The following is a 17,435-nucleotide window of genomic DNA, read 5'->3' as shown; positions in this document are numbered from 1 at the left end:
CTGGAACTCACTTTGTAGACCAGGCTGGCCTCGAACTCAGAAATCCGCCTGCCTCTGCCTCCCAAGTGCTGGGATTAAAGGCGTGCGCCACCACTGCCCGGCCACAACTGCTTGTTAACAACTTACACAATAAGCTCAAGGACAGTCACAAAATAGACCCCACCCTCCAATGCCAGGGAATATAGCTTGGAGGTAGAGCCCTTGCTTCAGAAAAAAGCCTTTCCATGCCCAGACCTGACAGGAACAGTCAGGCACCCAGAGCTTCCTCAATAAATCCTCACTGACCCTTGGTTCTGAGAGGTCTCTGCTGAGGTCTGTGGTGTGCACCCTGCCTCTCCAGATGTCAGGCTCCCAGCTACCTAAGCCATCTCTACACTCTGGCCTGCATGATCCCACTGAATGCTCATGCATATTCAAAAGAAAGAGGGAAGCCAAGGTCTAGATGGTGTTCACTGAGGACAACTGCCTCGTGTTCATGTCACACGGTAACAAAAGGCTCCTCAAACTCCGTAATAACCATGGGTGATGAGATCTAGCGCAGGGAGGGCTGAGGAGATGAGTGAGCGCTATGGAGAGACCGCCTGCCACAGCATGGCGAGACTCCAGGAACTGCAGGAAGATGGGACAGGTGATCTAGCATGGCTCCAGAGCCCAAACCTTAGTTTCTGAGCATAAAGATCCGCCCAAGACCTGACTTCACTCTCAAGTTCTTTTTAAAATGTCATGATTATAAGACCTTTAAGCATTTTTAAAATTACTTACTAAGAGTTTCTCTTATAAAAGAAAGAACAAAGACATGAGGTCAGCTTAATTATAAGTGCACTAGCCTTGGATCAGAAACAGAGAAAGTCGGTCTACGAGAAAAGAGAATTACAACATTACAACCGAGAGAATCCTGTGCGATGCGACTGGAAAGCTGGGCTCTGACGCTCACAAGCTGACTGACCTGTGGAGTATACACTGAGCAGCTTTGAGCACCCACTCTGCAAAACAGGGATTACCAAAGCAGACCTACCCTTTATTGAGGATAAACTGAGGGAGTGAATGTGGATAATAAACAATGAAGAAGTAAGATCAAACACGATCTGAGAACTAAATCTATAGTCTTAATTCAGTTAAGCTTAGTTCTAGATAAACTGAAGCAGAAAAACTACACTACAGCAAAAATAATAATTTCATCATCACCACCACCATCATCATGATCATCACCACCACCATCATCATACTCTACATTGCTGGAGATTAAACCCAGTCCTCATTCAATGCTAGACAAGTACTCTACTACCGAGCTACAACACTAGCTGAAAATAAAGGTTGGTTTGTTTGTTTGTTTGATTGACTGATTTTTTTTTTTTTTTTAAGAAGAAAAACAAGATGGCAAACCTATCTTTGAAAGAATGCTCAGTAACCTACTCACCTTCTGCCAGGCTTCCTATGAGAGGCACTCCTAGCCCATCTCTGGAGTACCTGAGTAATTGCAGAGCAGAGCGTCAGCGTAAATTACCAGTGTGAGAAATGCTCATAATCAAAGCAAGCATGACTGCCGACTACTTAGGATGAACTGGCTGTGTGATGAGCACTGGGGCTGGCTTACCTGGAGAAGTGGATGTAATTAGCTAAGGCTGAAGCGGCTTGAAGCAGCAGTGCAGTGGTGAGGACCTTTAAGATGGTGTGCATGGGTCCTCCCTTCTTCATAGCCTGCCACAGAGACTGCGCATAGATGCACGCAGTCACAAAGTATACTAGGACGAGGAGGAAAAAGAACTCGTGGAGCCCTGGAAGAGAAGAGAGGGGGCTGGCTTCAGTAAAATGGGAGAGCGTCAGGTGGCTTTCCTGTCTGCTTCTCCTTCTCTAGTGCTTGAACACATCTGCTGTGTAAGGAAGAGAGATGGGATTTACTAACTGTCCCCTTGCCCATGCGCACGCCTTGGGTCCAAGCTTGACCTATAAGAAGGCACTTAAAACAACCTCGGTAAAGTCAACCCATGAAACAACAAAATCCCTCAAGGCAGGACGAAGACTCACTGTAAAATCAAAAGTGTTTCACATTAAAGCAGCCAGCTGTGGCTTCAATGTTCAGTGAGACACCTCGTAAGCTCAGGGTGCACGGCTGTCCCGAGAACGCCAGCAACATTTATTGTCTAACCTTGACCGTGCTTCTCCAAGTGTGGTCCCTGACCAACAACACAATCAGACAACTTGTGATGCAAATTCCTGGGTCCCAATTCAGACCCACAGAATCAGGAACCGGAGGATGAATCCACACAGTCCACTTTGGAAAGCCCTAAGGTGATTCTCATATAAGTTAACATGTGGGGACCAGAGTTTTGGCTCGTTCTGTTACCTTGAATTCCATTTTGGCAAAGAACCTTGACAACAAACAATTAGCCACCAATCCAAATAGCCAAGAACAAAGTTAGATGAGCCATACTGCCCCTCAGAAGTCAAATGGCTGCACACAGAAGGTGGGCTTTGAGAGCTGCAGCTGGGAAGCGCTAACCTAGACCAGGCCGGAGTCACACAGCAGTGATGACGTCAGCTCTGAGTGGGCAGAGGCTATGAGCAGAGGAGACTGTGGCATAGGTAAGAACCGAGTAAGAAAGCAGCAGAAGACGCCATGATGTGCCCTCTGCCACTGGTCTCCTGGAGTACCCACGGGACCCTACGATAAGCAGACTGGGACTTGAGTTTTCATCTGTGAAATTTCAAAATAAATAAATAAATAAATAAAATTCTAATACACTTCAAATTAGAAGCCTGGGAATTTCATAGTTTTGAGTTTAAGGCATTAAGTCAGTCAGTCTTTTCAAGCCAAGGGAGACTGGTCCCAGGAAGCCCTTAGACATCAGAACTCCTTTAAATAAAATGCATGGTATTTATGTATAAAACCCAAAGCATATCTGCTATATAACTCCAAACCATCTGCAGATGATCTTCAATCCCCAGTACAGTATAAATGCTGTATAAACAGGTATTATACCATGTTGTGTGCTGTGTGCTGTGTACCGTGTTGTGTGCTGTGTACTGAGTACTGACCACTTTTCACATGATACTGTTCCTCTGTGGCTGCTGCACCCATGGACATGCACTCTGCTGAATTCACAGGAGCCCCTAAGAGCAGGGCTGTTACCCTCCACTGAACACTAGGGTGCAATAAGGGTGAGCACACAGGGCTCTCTACCAGGTCTGTGCACGGAGCTGCACTTGCTCCCACTCCAGTGAGAATCCTGAGACTGCTCTCTCTAGCTTCCCATTTGGGGTAAATGCCAATTCATGAAGAAAAGACTTTTATTATCCAACAAGTCATTTTGGAAAAGCAAACCAGGAGACAGATTTCCCAGAAAAAAAAGGCTCAAACTCCTCATGTTGGGTCCACCAGCAAAAGATCCAAAATCAGCAAGAAGTTCTCCTACCACTGGGTGTCTCTCCTGCTCTACCACACAAGTGATGAGCTCATGGTTTCAGTGAAGTGAAGAAGCTGAGTTAGCTGGGGTAGCTGGGTTAGCTGAGGTAGCTGGAGTAGCTGAGATAGCTAGGGTAACTGGGTTAGCTGGAATAGCTGGAGTAGCTGGGTTAGATGGAGTAGCTGAGGTAGCTAGAGTAGCTGGAGTAGCTGGGGTAGCTGGAGTAGCTGGGGTAGCAGGGTAGCTGGCAGGGGAGAGGCTGCATGTAGAACAGCGGCACTATGATCCTGAGCTGATTACAGTACTGGAACAAGGCAGGAGGTGCAGATGCTTCCAATGTTAGCAGCTGTGGGTCAGCAAAATTCCTGACACCTTCCTGTCTTCATTTTTGTTTCTAATTTTTCCTTCTTCATATTAAATAATTCTACAAAGCATCTACTGAAAGTTATTTATTTGTAATACTCTGTAAAGTACCCATTACAGGATCAGAGTTTACTACTCATTATATAACAGATTATGAAAACTGTGACTATTTACAAAAAAAATCAAAATAACTTAAGGACAAAGGGACATTATTCAGTGGTAAATATATCTCCCAGGAAAAGCTAAGATTACAAAGAGAGAAAAATATGATTGGATTAACATATTAAAAATTCATGACTCAAACTTTTAATGAACTCTTGGACAAGGAGGCCTTACCCTGAGCCCGTCCATAAAACACTAAAGATAGCAAAGCTGGCTGTGCACTCTGGGCGTTAGGATTGCTTTTCCTTTTAAGCAGCTCATCTCTAAGCCACGTCTGTCTCTTCAGCTGTGGATTTTACTTTTGCTCTACCTCTAGCAGTCACAAGAAGGCAATTTGTGTTGTTCACACTGGAATTCAAATCTAATTTTACAACAGGTGGGTAACTAGGTCAGTCCACTTAAAGAAGACTTAGAGGAACACGTAGCAGATGGAGAACACTTACAAGAAAATGTGGAGATTATAAAGCAAGCCTTAAAGACGCTTTGATAAGACTGAGCAGGGAATGCTTAGAGAATGGCTGCAGTGCCTCAGCCTCACCTGAGCGAGCGAGGGACGCTGGATACAGCACCATCCTGTCCAGCCCAACTTGTCTCAGAGCACCGTCTTCCCACCCTCACGCACGACCTCAAACCATCTGATGATCTGCCTACCCTCACGTTTTCCAACACTGAGAAGGAGGGTGCTAACAAGCGCAGGCGTGCGAGCCTGGTCAGGCCACGGACGCCCAGTGAGAGCTTCATCTTCCGGAGAACAAGCCTTAGACCTTTTTCTTAAGCTACTTGCTGACCATCTCACCATGTGCATAGGGAGTCTTTCTGCTCGGCTGAGCCCTCAGCTGCTCACTTTCACCAGCACTAAGCTGGGCCAGGTAACTTTGGAACAGAGGGGAACCGGGAAAGCATAAAGGCAAGGCATGAATGTGTCTGCGGAGACCGAGACAATGTAGCAAAACATGAAGGTGTCTGCTGAGACCGAGACAATGTAGCAAAACCTATCAAGCTATTTCAATAAAAATCAGTTGTGTGCTGCTCTAGGTAACAAGCTCTCAAGATTCTAGAACTCCAAACAAGCTTTCAATCTTCCCATTGTTGACATTTCTTTTTCAGGACTCACATGTGCACTATCATTTCTCCCTCCCTTCCACTTCCAGCGCCCCCCTCACTCCTTCTTAAATTCATGGTTAACCTTTTAAAGTAATTCCACTTTTTCTACTTGAAAAGGCCTTATATCCCTACTTAGGAATATGATGGCAGGTAGTGTCAACTTTGCTTAGTTGGTTTTGTAAAATGAGTCTTGCACTGCAAACCAGGGACTAAGCACAGTCTAGATTTAGAATGCACTAACTGGACCAAAATTGTAAAATTTAAAGAGAATAGCGTACAACATTAATTGTATGTTGTTTGTAGATTGTAGTAGGTTACTTAATTTAAAATTTTCAGATGGAGTCAATTCTCAATAAAAAAAAAAATACAGGGAAAAAATGTTCTTACCCAGGGTATATAATCAGACACACTAGTAGGTTTATAAAAGAACTAGGGACTGTCCTCTGGACACAAATGCTATATAATAGGAAGGACCCTCTTAAGATTTGTACCACAAACCCAGCATATCCCTCACAGAAAGTAACATACAGCCTTCTAACGTTAGAAGCAACTGCAGGGCTCTGCCTCAGTGTCTAGCTTATAACCCAAAAGAAGCCTGAGTCTCAGCAGGGAGATGTAAATGTACTTTTAATTTATGTATGTATGTATGTATGTATGTATGTATGTATGTATGTATGTATTTGTTTGTCTTTCTAGACACGGCCTCACTATATAGCTCTAGCTGGCCTGGAAGTCACTGTGTAGACCAGGCTGGCCTTGAACCCACAGAGATCTGCCTGCTCTGCCTCCCACTAGGAGGCATGCTAGGAACCACTGGAGTGTGGGCACAGTTCAGGGAGAGCCAGGGCAAGATGATGTGCATTTAGAGGCTCCATCTCAGCAACTGGGATTATGTCATGCTGTAGTGTTGAAGTTCAGATGCCCAACGAGGGTTGAGGATAAAAAAGGCCTGATCTAGGAGTCAGGACTAGGAATTCAGAGATTTGGTATTCAAAGAGCAGGGCAGTCCTTTCCAGTAAACAAGTGTCACAGGAAATATGGAGTCTTGCTTTTTCAAACCACATGAGGGCCATCAGTCCAAACCCCCACCCACCCCCGCCACTCCCCGAATGCTGTCTGTCCATCTTACAGTACTCGGAACACTGGCACAGCTTGCAAAGACAAAACATGACAGACTAGCCGGGCGTGGTGGTGCACGCCTTTAATCCCAGCACTCGGGAGGCAGAGGCAGGCAGATTTCTGAGTTCGAGGCCAGTCTGGTCTACAAAGTGAGCTCCAGGACAGCCAGAGCTATAAAGAGAAACCCTGTCTCGAAAAACCAAAAAAAAAAAAAAAAAAAACATGACAGACTAACTTCTAGTAAGTCTCCAGCCTGCGGTGTCACTAGCCAAACATAACCTAAGCCAATTTGTACTCGCAAACATCTCGGCGGCTGCTCCTTCCTTAAGACCCTGAGTCCCCCACTGTCCTTCTAAACTTCCGAGGAAGGCTCATCCTTTCGCACCCCATGGTGACCAGTTCTCCCATCTGTTTCCCTAGCTGTGGCAGACAGGCACACCGACCTTGACAATAAGTCTCCCGTGGTCTCACTCCTGCTTGGCTCATCTGCTGTGGCTAACGAGATCCCATGGCATTTCTTTATTGACGTTGTCAAGCAGCCAGTGACTCATGAAGGAGTGAACCCTGACCCTTCTCCTGACCCTTGCTCCAGCGCTTCCCTGACAACTAAGAGCGCGTGTGTCACGTCTGTGTGGCGAAACGGTACTTCAGTAAGGCAAGGCACAGTGACCTAAAGCTCTAAGGAGGCCTTGTGGGGCAAATCTGATTGCAGAAAACACCAGATGCGACCATTACTTGGGAAGAACCAAGCAAGGCATGAAACCGTTCAGAGCTACGGAGGGAAATTTCTACCAAGTAGTCAGTTTATACCTCAATGTTGAATATTCAATTCCTTAACATTTTTGTTTATAAAAATGATGCCAAAATATTCTAAAGACTGAAACTATATCAAGAAACTAAAACACATAAATTTGATTAGCCTGTATATACAACTACCTGCTAATATGTTACAACTTGTCATTTTCTGTCTTTACATTTCTTTTTACACTTCGGCTGCTTTTTGTTCTGTACCTATGCTATGCCCGAGCCCACCTCTTACCGGACTCTCTGGCGCTAAAATGATCCAGCGGGTTTCCCTCGGCGTCCGGGTTGAGGAGCACCATCTCAAAGGGGATCTCCTCCCCCTGGGGACTCTCTGAGTCATCCCTGCAGGTGAACTTGTCAGCATAAAACACTCGCCATGTCTGGGGAGCGGGCAGCTGCGACACTGTGAGGTTGTGCTCCGTCTGGGTCACTGTCACTGAGGGAGAAAGGAAAGAGCTTTCTTCAGGGCTCGCTCGCAGGCTTCACTCACGTAACCCACTTAAAACCTTGCTCTTTTCTCTCTTTTTTTTGCCTCCCTCAAAAATTCAAGTCCTGGTGTAATATTAGGATAAAGCATAGAGATTATAAAGCAGACAAAAAAAAAAAGATCATTTTAAGCAGTGAGATCACTATAAAAGTATCAATAACATATCACAAGAGAAATGGTTTCATTGAAATCAAGTTTTTAATAAAACTCAGGTTTTACCAAAACTTTTTTATTTTTTATTAAAACTTTTTACAAAGTTTCCAGTGGATTAATACATTTAAAAATGATTTTACATGGCAAAATACATACCAAATAATGATTTTTAACCTTATCATGCCATGCAGCAGCTGCAATCACGGTTTCAGAAGTAGCTTCCTTAATTTAAATATGAGTGTTTACTTAAGAAAATACTTACATCCTCCTCATTTATAAAAAGATTTCTTCTCACTGGTCTTTCTTTTTCAAAGGAACTATGAGTGGTAGAAAAGAATGACCGTACTACTGGCTCAGACCCATATGTACATGACCCAGCAGGGAAACTCAGGATGCTGTACACAGAGCTCTGTACTGGAAGCTGGCTGCAGTGTTGTGCTGGCTAGCATTATGTCGACCTGACCCAGCTAGAGCTGTCTGAAAGGAGGGCATCTCAATTGAGGAAATACCTCTATAAGATCTGGCTGTAGGGTATTTTCTTAATTAGTGATCAGTGGGGGAGGGCCCAGCCCATTGTGGGCGGTTCCATCCCTGGCCAGAGCGCCATAGGAAAGCAGGCTGAGCTAGGCAAGAGGAGCAGGCCAGTAAGATGCACCCCTCTGAGGCCTCTGCATCAGCTCCTGAGGCCTCTCCATCAGCTCCTGCCTCCCCAGGGGTTTGCCCTGTCTGAGTTCCTAATTTCCTTCAATGATGAATAGTGATTTTGAGATGTAAGCCAAAAAACAAACCAACCAACCCCCTTTCCTCCCCAGGCGGCTTTGGTTAGTGTTTCCTCACAGCGACAGAGACCCTAGGACAAGTATGATACCTGCAGTTCTGTGTGTACCAAATAAAGAAAACCCACACAAATAACTGAGGCAGGACTTACCCCTAAAATGCAGTGGCATGCTCTTAGATAACAAAGACCAGCATAAGGGAACACTTAGCTGTGCAGGTCACCAAGCAAACCATTTCTCTGTCTCCCTGATAACAGCAGGGATGGAGACACCTGATGTGACTAGTTTGGGGAAGTATATGAGCATCCATCCCGTGTGTGGCGTATGCGTCTGTAACAAGTGTTCTTAGAACAAGCCAGGCCTTGATCTCACCCGCTGAGGGGCTGACGGACGGATGAAGACCACAAGCTTCCGGCCTCAGCTACAGTGAATTCAGCACAGCCGACGGCCCTCCCGCCCTCCCCAGCAACTGAGTGAGACCCAGTGTTACAGTAAACGTCAAACAGAGGACCGCACTCAGCAGGCAGGGGGCTTGTAGACCTAAGTCCCAAACCGTGTAGCCTGGATATGGCTGTGTGCACCTGGAACTCCAGTACTATGAGAGGTGGGTCATTAGGGCTTGCTGGCTACCAGCCTCACTCTAGTCTCAGTGAGACCTGACTTAAAGTCATTTATGAGGGAAACTGACTACGGGGAACCTGCTGTCCTTACTAGCCTCAAACCCACACCAGGACACAGACACTCACACCAGGACACACACATACAGGACACACACACACACACTCACACCAGGACACAGACACGCACACACCCTTAACAACAGAGCTGAGGAGCCGGGCGTGGTGGCGCACGCCTTTAATCCCAGCACTCGGGAGGCAGAGGCAGGCGGATTTCTGAGTTCGAGGCCAGCCTGGTCTACAGAGNCCAGCCTGGTCTACAGAGTGAGTTCCAGGACAGCCAGGGCTATACAGAGAAACCCTGTCTCGAAAAACCAAAAAAAAAAAAAAAAAAAAACCAACAGAGCTGAGGCTGTAGCATGGTAAGGTGTTCAATTAGTATGTGTAGGGCTCTAGGGCCAATCCCAGGATCAGGAGGAAAAGATTTTTCAAAACAAAAAGATGGGTCCAATCTCTGACTCTAGATTATTCTCACAGCATGTCAGTGTTTAAGAAGAAATAGTTTTAGCCGGGTGTGGTGGTGCGTGCCTTTAAGGACTCGGAGGCAGGTGGATCTCAAGGCTAGCCTGGTCTGTAGAGCAAGCTCCAGGACAGCCAGTGCTACACAGAGAAACACCACCACCAGGCCTGGACTTTTCTCAACTTTATAAAAATTATCCAATAAAGAAGGCAGTTCTTGAGGTACTGGGAAATTTGCATCTATAGACTAACCTTAGAGGACTTGATAAAATAATTCATTTCCTCAGGTATAATAATGTCATTACAGCAATGTACACGCGTCATTACTCTTTAAAAATAAATACATGCCATGTATGCACAGAAGGCAAACTCTCAATAATGCCCGCAGACAATTTTCATAGGGTTCAAAACAAAAGCCACGCACGCACGCATGCACGCACGCACGCGCGCACGCACGCACGCAGATATAAAGGAAATGCTACACACCAGTTATGAAGTCTAAGCGGAGGACGCACAGATGGTGTCTGGAATAGCAACCTTTTTGCATTCTGATTGAAATGCAGGGAAATCTAGCTGGTACTCAAGATGGAGGACACTTTACACTTTACAACTGAACATTTCACTCATTGTTGCTTAAACTGGACAAGGGAATTTGATTAATATTACATCATTTGTTTTTGGTTTTGGTTTTTGGTTTTTTTGGTCAAAGTTAAGATATCTGACTTTAACTACTTTTTAAAATATACAGATTCTGAGCTGGGTGCAGTGGTGCACACCTTTAATCCTAGCACTCTGGAGGCAGAGATAGGCAGATACCAGACTTGAGGCTAGCCTGGTCTAAATGAGTTTCAGGACAGTCAGGGCTACACAGAGAAAAGCTGTCTCTCTTCTGTCCCATATATGTGTGTGTGTGGTATATGTATGTGTATAAGTATATATATATATATATTATATTGAATATATATATTCAGATACATATATTCAGAAAAAAAATATATATTTCAGAATACAAATAAATTTTTTAAAGTGGCTATAATTTTAGCTCCTGCTAGTACCTGAGGACTCTTAATAAATACTTCACATCAATAAAACGGTTCAAATGAGGCTGCCCAAGTATAAGATTTCTTGTTACATACTTGGGACCCCAGGCATAAAGTCCTGTTGTGATGTTGTTTTAGCATTTAGACTTTCCCCACATCGCCATAGCACAAAAACCGTGCCTGTGTATCTGACCATGGCACAGCTTCGGATGCTTCCGTTTAAATCGTACGCACTCACATCAAACGGAAACACGGCAGTGCTTCCTACGGACACTGGCTTGGTTCTGGTCTCACTGTCTTTTGGCAGCAAGCCTCTTGACATTACTGTGCTATTGTGTTTGAGACAAAAGACTACAGCACAGCATGCATGTTCTATGAGGGTATAATTAGTATCTCAAATATTAACAACATGTGAATCACCAACCAAGGGTGGAATGGTTACTTCTCCAATTGTTATAAAAAGAAACGAATGCTGTTGGCCGGATGCTCACAGTAAAATACGAACGCCTAGATGACTTTTACAGTATACTGTACACACAAAAGGGATCACACGTGTGAGATCATTCTCTACGAAATATCAACACTTAACTACTTCATCAGACAACAAGTTATTTGGCATCATGTAGTTTTTAAGAGAAATTTTCAGAATTTTAAAATGTCTTCTGTGTTTGTTTTGAACTAAAATGGACAAAGAAGTTTTTAGCATTAAACAAAAACCTGCACTGGGAGCAAAGCTTGCAGCAGTTCCTGTGACACACACACACTCACACACACACACACACACACACACACACACTTACACACATACACTCACACACTCAAAGAGAGTGAGTGAGTGAGAGAGAGAGAGAGAGAGAGAAGATCTCATATATGCTAGGAATGGTGGGACAGCCCAGTGGTTAGGACACTTGCTGCTGTTGCAGAGGACAGGACGTGGGCTCAGTTCCCAGCACCACCCAGGTCTCACAATTACTCTTAGCTCAGTCTCGGGAGATTTGATATTTCAGATTAGTGGTCATTTTCACAAGGTGAGCCAGAAATAAGGCTTTACAAAGGGCAGAGTAAAATTAACAAGTTTATTAAGATCGTTACATTGTAAAAATCAGATTACTAGTCTGAAAATGTGCTTGCTCCAAAAGTACGGGGCGCAAAAGTGAGTATGTGGCCCTATTACAGTGTCAGGAATAAAGGCTATGCTTTCCTCACGGAAGGCGCGGGAGCAGCAGCAGCGCACTATAAATATGACATTACTGAGTCGGAAGATTCAAACACTGCATGGCTAGGGCTCTGTTGAAAACAAGAAAACCAGTGAAATTAATAACACATGTATGTATGTATGTATGTATGTATGTATGTAATACATATTATATACATACATACACTAGCTGGTTTGTCAACTTGACTCAAGCCAGAGTTATCTTGGAAGAGGGAGCCTAGGTTAAGAAATTACCTCCATCAGATTGGCCGTGTTGAGCATTTTCTTAATTGACAGTTAATGAGAAGGGCTCAGTCCACTGTGGGTGGTGATCCCACAAGCAAGCGGTGCTGGGTTGCATAAAAAGCAGACTGAGCAAACCTTGGGGATCGAGCCAGTAAGCAGAATTCCTCCACAGGCTCTGCCTCAGTTCCTGCCTGAATTCCTGCCCAGGCTTCTCTTGATGATTCAGTTGTAAGCTCAACTGTCCCCTTCTTCCCCAGGTTGCTTCTAAGTAACAATGTTTTATTGTTACCTAGAGAAGCAAGCTAGGACACAATGTTTTACATAGAATATATATGGAAAAGATATGTAACAACTATGTAATATATAGGCATTTTTAGTACTTTATTTTAGGCTCCTAAATTTAACAAACTATTCATTCCTCTAAAATTCCTATCTCCTGCTATCTCTCTTCTTTTTTATAATTATGTATGTGTAGGTACCCTCGGATGCCAGAAGCACCTCCAGATTCCTGCTAGTTACAGGCAGTTATGCGCTGCCAGATGTGGCGCTGGGACCTGAACACAGGTCCTCCGCAAGAGCAAGTGCTCTTAACCACTGAGCCATCTCTCCAGCCCCTCCTGTTTTCTTTCACTTCATAATTCGTAGAATACTCCTGTCTTTGAAAGATCAAGGAAGGGAAGAGATGCACAGCAATAACAGCAAAGGCAAAGGTTGCAGTCTTCCGTCTACCCCACGCTGATGATCCAGCCGCAGCATGTCAGAGGGCACAGAACAGGCACAGTCCAATTGTTTTATGAACAGGTTGTCACAAGTCACTAGCAGTGGCTGCAGTTTAGTGGGCTTGCACTCTGGCAATGTAGGGAAGGGTGTTCTGTATATGGATACAGGATACAATACAACATGAACCACGTGGGGTAGGAAAACAAAACGACAGTCCAAGTGCCAAGGCTTTTAACCTGCTCGTGAATTTTCATTGGAACAAGAACAGGTTTCTATGGTGCCAGATGAACGTCAACAGGCAGGGCCCCTCATGCTGGCCACGCCAGGCTCTGGAACTGCTCATCCTCCAGGCACACACAAAACACACTTCACTACACACCAGGCCTCAGACCGCCATTCCACCGTATACCCTGTAAGTAATACTCCACACTTACTGTAATTGAAGTGTCATGGAATATTGTTTATTAATTTTAGTGTGTATGCGTGCGTGCGTGCGTGCATGAGTGCGTGTGTGTGTATGAGAGAGGGGTGTGTGTGTGTGTGTGTGTGTGTATGAGAGAGGGGTGAGGGAGGGATGAAGGGAAACTGCAGAGGCCAGAAGAGGGTGTCAAATCCTCTGGGGATGGACTTACAGAAGGTTGTGGGAGCTGCCCAACAAGTCAGGTCCTTAGCAAGAGCAGTAAGACTCAACAGCCGGGCCATCTCTCTAGCCCTGACTGTACGTTTCCTTACATTGATCTGATTCATTCCTGTCAGCGTTATCCTTAAGGACTGAGAGGATGTCTGGGCAACAAGCATCCCCAGGACACTGAGGGAAAGGAGCTACCACCGCCACCCCTGCTCTGACGCCGCCTTGCAGGTACTCAGACAGCCTGGAAATGGGAACGCTCCACTGACTAGGCTAGAAGGGGATGATGGATCCACAATCCTGCGTGTGGATGATGTTTATGAATACAGGAGAAAGGGGAGAGGGTGATTGCTGGCTTTTCCTCATGGATGACACGGTGGCTTGAATGAGAAGGTTCCTCAGAGACCATGTGCTTCAATACTTGGTCCCCAGTTGATGGCACTGTTTGGAAGGATTATGAGGTCTTTGAGGTTTTAAGACTTGTGTCATCCCAGCATGCTCTCTGCCTCCAGCCTGTGGGGTCAGGATGTGAGCACCTGACTAAACTCCAGTTGCCTGGTGCTGTTTTCATTCAGCCGCCAGAGACTCTAGCCCTCTGGAACCCTAGCCCCAACTTGTATAAGCTGCCTTGGTCATAGTGTCTTCCCACAGCAGCAGAAAGAAACGGATACTGATGCTCTAACCTTGTCTCCTACAAGCAGTTAGTTACAGGTGGAACAGGCAGAATGGCAGGTACCTCATTCCTAAGATATAAAAGTCAGTCTGTCTCTCTCTCTCATTCTCTCTCTCTCATTCTGTCTCTCTCCCTCTCTCAGTGGCTAGCATCCTAATCATGAGACCCTGTTGAGAACCCCTAAGATTTATAAGAACGTGGTACGACTAAGCCTCTACAGTCTACAAACAGCATCACTTGGGCTAAGCTGTATCAAATAACACAGCATCTTTAGTGTTTAGCACAGGGCTGGCAAATAGTATGTAGTCAAACCAATGTTATTCACTGTAGACTACAACCAGCTGAAAATGATGTCATATTAGCATGAAATACATAAAACATAGTATAAATGACAACTCCTCTATAAATTATTTGGATGTCTCCAAACTTTTTGAGTGATAAAAGGAGAAAAAGCATTCTATCCCTCAAACAAAGAAAAGGCTAGCCTTTGAAAAATGCGGCTGTAAACAGAGTAACCAAAATATCATGGCAGTTACATGTATGCAGTCACAAAACATCTCAGCATACACATACATGTACCATGCTGGACTATTCTTCAACATCAGAAGGGGAAACCCCCGCAGCTGACGAGTGACGAGGGAAGACTGCGCGCTCACCTGTCAGCTGAGCTCGGGCTAGCCGCTCACTGCAGCTGTAGCCAGGGCTGCTCTCCAGCAGCTTCAGCCATTCTTGGGCTTGGAACAGGTAGAGTTTAGCTTCTTTTCCAACAGCCACTGCTACGTTGTTGATTCTGACACACAGAAGAGCATGGTCACCTTGACATTAAAACAGAAATTATCAACTCGCTTGTTCCTATAAAGCACGGAGACAACACTCCACACTCCGCACCACAGTATGGGGCTTTTGTAGAAGAACTGCTCTTAAATCTTGTTATGTAAATTAATCTCAACACAACAGACACCTCGTTCAGGCCCAAGAGTTCACCCAACATGGAATGAATCCGTGCGACTGCAGTGGTACATGGTAGCATTTCACTGAAAAGCTTCGTCTGGGACACACGGACATTGATCATCACAGAACTTCTGCTTCTCTCTATAATCCATCCATGTGTTTATGCACTTGTTCATAACCTACACAGACTTTTCCTGAAGTATCTGGTTTTTTTAACATGACAAGGCTATTAGTGCCTAATTATGTTTTCATGTGAAAATAAACACAGGTAACACGTGCCTGGGATACCTATTTTACACTCATATTTTTATACTTATGACTTTTCACAAAGCAACTGTTAGAACAGTATGTGGGGTGAATGACAGAGAGTGAGCCGGGCTGCACCCAGAACCAGTTAAGAACCCTTTACAGGCTGAAGGGATGACTCGGGAAGAGCATTTGCTGCTCTTGAAAAGGACTAAGGGTTTGCTTCCCAGCACCAACATGGTAGCTCACACCATCTGAAAATTCCAGCTCTAGGGGATTGGCCTCACTCTCACTCCCAAAGACACCTGCATGAAAGGGACACACGTAATGTTATTTGTACAGGAATGCACACATGAACAAAAGTATTAATTTAAAAATTTTTAGCATAGAAATAGCAGAAAACAGGGGCCTGCGGGGGGGGGGGGGTGAAGGGACGCTGGGTGAAGAGAGGGGAAACGCGAGACTCGTTTTACAACCCTCTATTCTTCTGGTTAAGGTCTTTTGTTACCAGAATGACTGCTTTGGTTAAACCTTTTACATAAGTTAAAATGGACACTGTACCTAAAGAAAAAGTCTTTTACGTAAGTCGGTATACTGTATCAAGTGTTACGAAGTGACTCTAAAGTACTATTAACACTTTAAATTGTAATAAGTGACAGTTAGGTTTCAGCATAGCTTGACTGTATGTATTTAGCTGGAATCGACCAAAACCTGGCAACAACGAGGCGTAAGAGAACTATATCTGCATAATATATGAGAGAAACTACCTGGCCTACCCCCTCCCTAACCTGCCATGAGACGTAGGCAACTTAACATGAACCCTGTCTTTTCAATTCAGCTGATACTTGATAACATTTCCTGAACAGCATCCAGCGTGTCTGTTTGATAACCTAGATTTAGCCCATTTCCCCTCCACAAGGTAATTACAATCAGTTATCGGTGGGGCACGAACAGTACAAATCACAGCTTCCTCTGATCCTTGACTTACCAGCACTACCCAGATCACAGTGACTGTGCTGTCAGGTCTCAAAGGACCTGCTACAACGAGGTGGTGAAGAGACCAAAAATAGAACAAAAAAATACAACAAAGCTGTTTGCTTGGGGGTCTCTTCTTCATTCACCTGGGTTTATTCACATTTTTAAAAGCTGACATGTTTTTCTCAGAATTGTAAAACCTTCAATGTTTGTTTTTAAAGCCTCCTTTTACAGCACCAATCTACAAGTTCCCAGGACTTGGCTTTCCTTCCCATGCCAGGCAGCTTCTGATTTCTATGTTCTTCTCCTAAGACCCTCTCTTCAGTAGATACGGCTGCATCTCTAAAGCAACTCCATCATAGAAGCTGAAGATCTCAGCTTCAGTAAGCAAATGACTCCCTTGAAATGCAGTAATGTTCAAAGGACCAAGAAAACACTCCAAGGGAACAAATAAACGGGGCAAAATTAGTAGAACGAATTGCAATTTCATCAACTGAAGACCACTGATTTTCCTGGAGGATACCAGGAAGTACTTATGAAGTGCAACTCTTACACACATGCCAGAGTGTACCAATCACGAAACTTTCTAAACACTTAAACACCGTCTTCACCAAATGAACTCTAGGCACATGGTAATAACTAAACTGTTGCGGCAATGACAGATCCCAAATCCGCTCCAAGCAGGTTTCGTGCAACCGGTCTTACAAACAACAGGGAAGCTAACTTCCTGGGCTGACATCCACTCATAACCACAGGGCTCGAATGCATACAATCAGGCCAAGTGCGGAGTTGGAGGAGAGCCCTGGGGAGATGCAGTAGAGCGGTCCGGTTTGCACCGGGAGCGTCTGGGAAATGGAAACGGCTTTCAGGTGCAATTAGGCTGCAGCCCGATAGTGAAGGTTCAGGGTCGCGGTGCTGCGGGGATCCAGGTGAGGGCCGGACGACGTGGCGGGAGGGAGGCACCGCGGCCGCCGCCTACCGACCCCGGGCTCGAGGGAGGCCGCGAGCCTCCACCCCTCGCTCGGCCCGCCCGGACCTACCGTGGAACTCGAAATGGCCGATGCTCTGGCCCTGGGCGTCGCGGGCCGCGGCGCTGCTGAAGCTGCCACGCAGGGTCTTGCCCTGGCCGCCCTGCGGCCACCAGCAGCTGCACGTGAGGGCTACGGCCAGCAGCCGCAGGCCGCCCATGCCCGCCGCCCGCTCCGTTCGCTCGCCCCGCAACCGCCTGCGGCCTGCAGCCCACGTCGGCAGCG

General features: G+C 45.4%; 1 protein-coding gene across 1 annotated transcript in view; it reads right to left on the bottom strand.

Annotated features, from left to right (window-relative positions):
* Nucleotides 1–17,435, bottom strand: part of Gpr180 (G protein-coupled receptor 180) — a 25,234-nt gene extending 7,799 nt beyond the window's left edge. Inside the window, exons 1-5 of the mRNA XM_021181791.2 lie at nt 17,223–17,435; nt 14,667–14,825; nt 7,192–7,392; nt 1,595–1,775; nt 1,418–1,467 (exon numbers count right to left, since the gene is read on the bottom strand). Of these exons, the coding sequence (XP_021037450.1) occupies nt 1,418–1,467; nt 1,595–1,775; nt 7,192–7,392; nt 14,667–14,825; nt 17,223–17,370 (739 nt within the window). The 5' untranslated portion in view covers nt 17,371–17,435. The remainder of the gene's footprint in view (nt 1–1,417; nt 1,468–1,594; nt 1,776–7,191; nt 7,393–14,666; nt 14,826–17,222) is intronic.

The sequence above is a fragment of the Mus caroli genome, chromosome 14, assembly GCF_900094665.2.
Source record: "Mus caroli chromosome 14, CAROLI_EIJ_v1.1, whole genome shotgun sequence".
NCBI classification, from domain to species: domain Eukaryota; kingdom Metazoa; phylum Chordata; class Mammalia; order Rodentia; family Muridae; genus Mus; species Mus caroli.
Note: the sequence above shows the minus strand (reverse complement) of the source record. Positions and strands in the feature narration are given on the sequence as shown.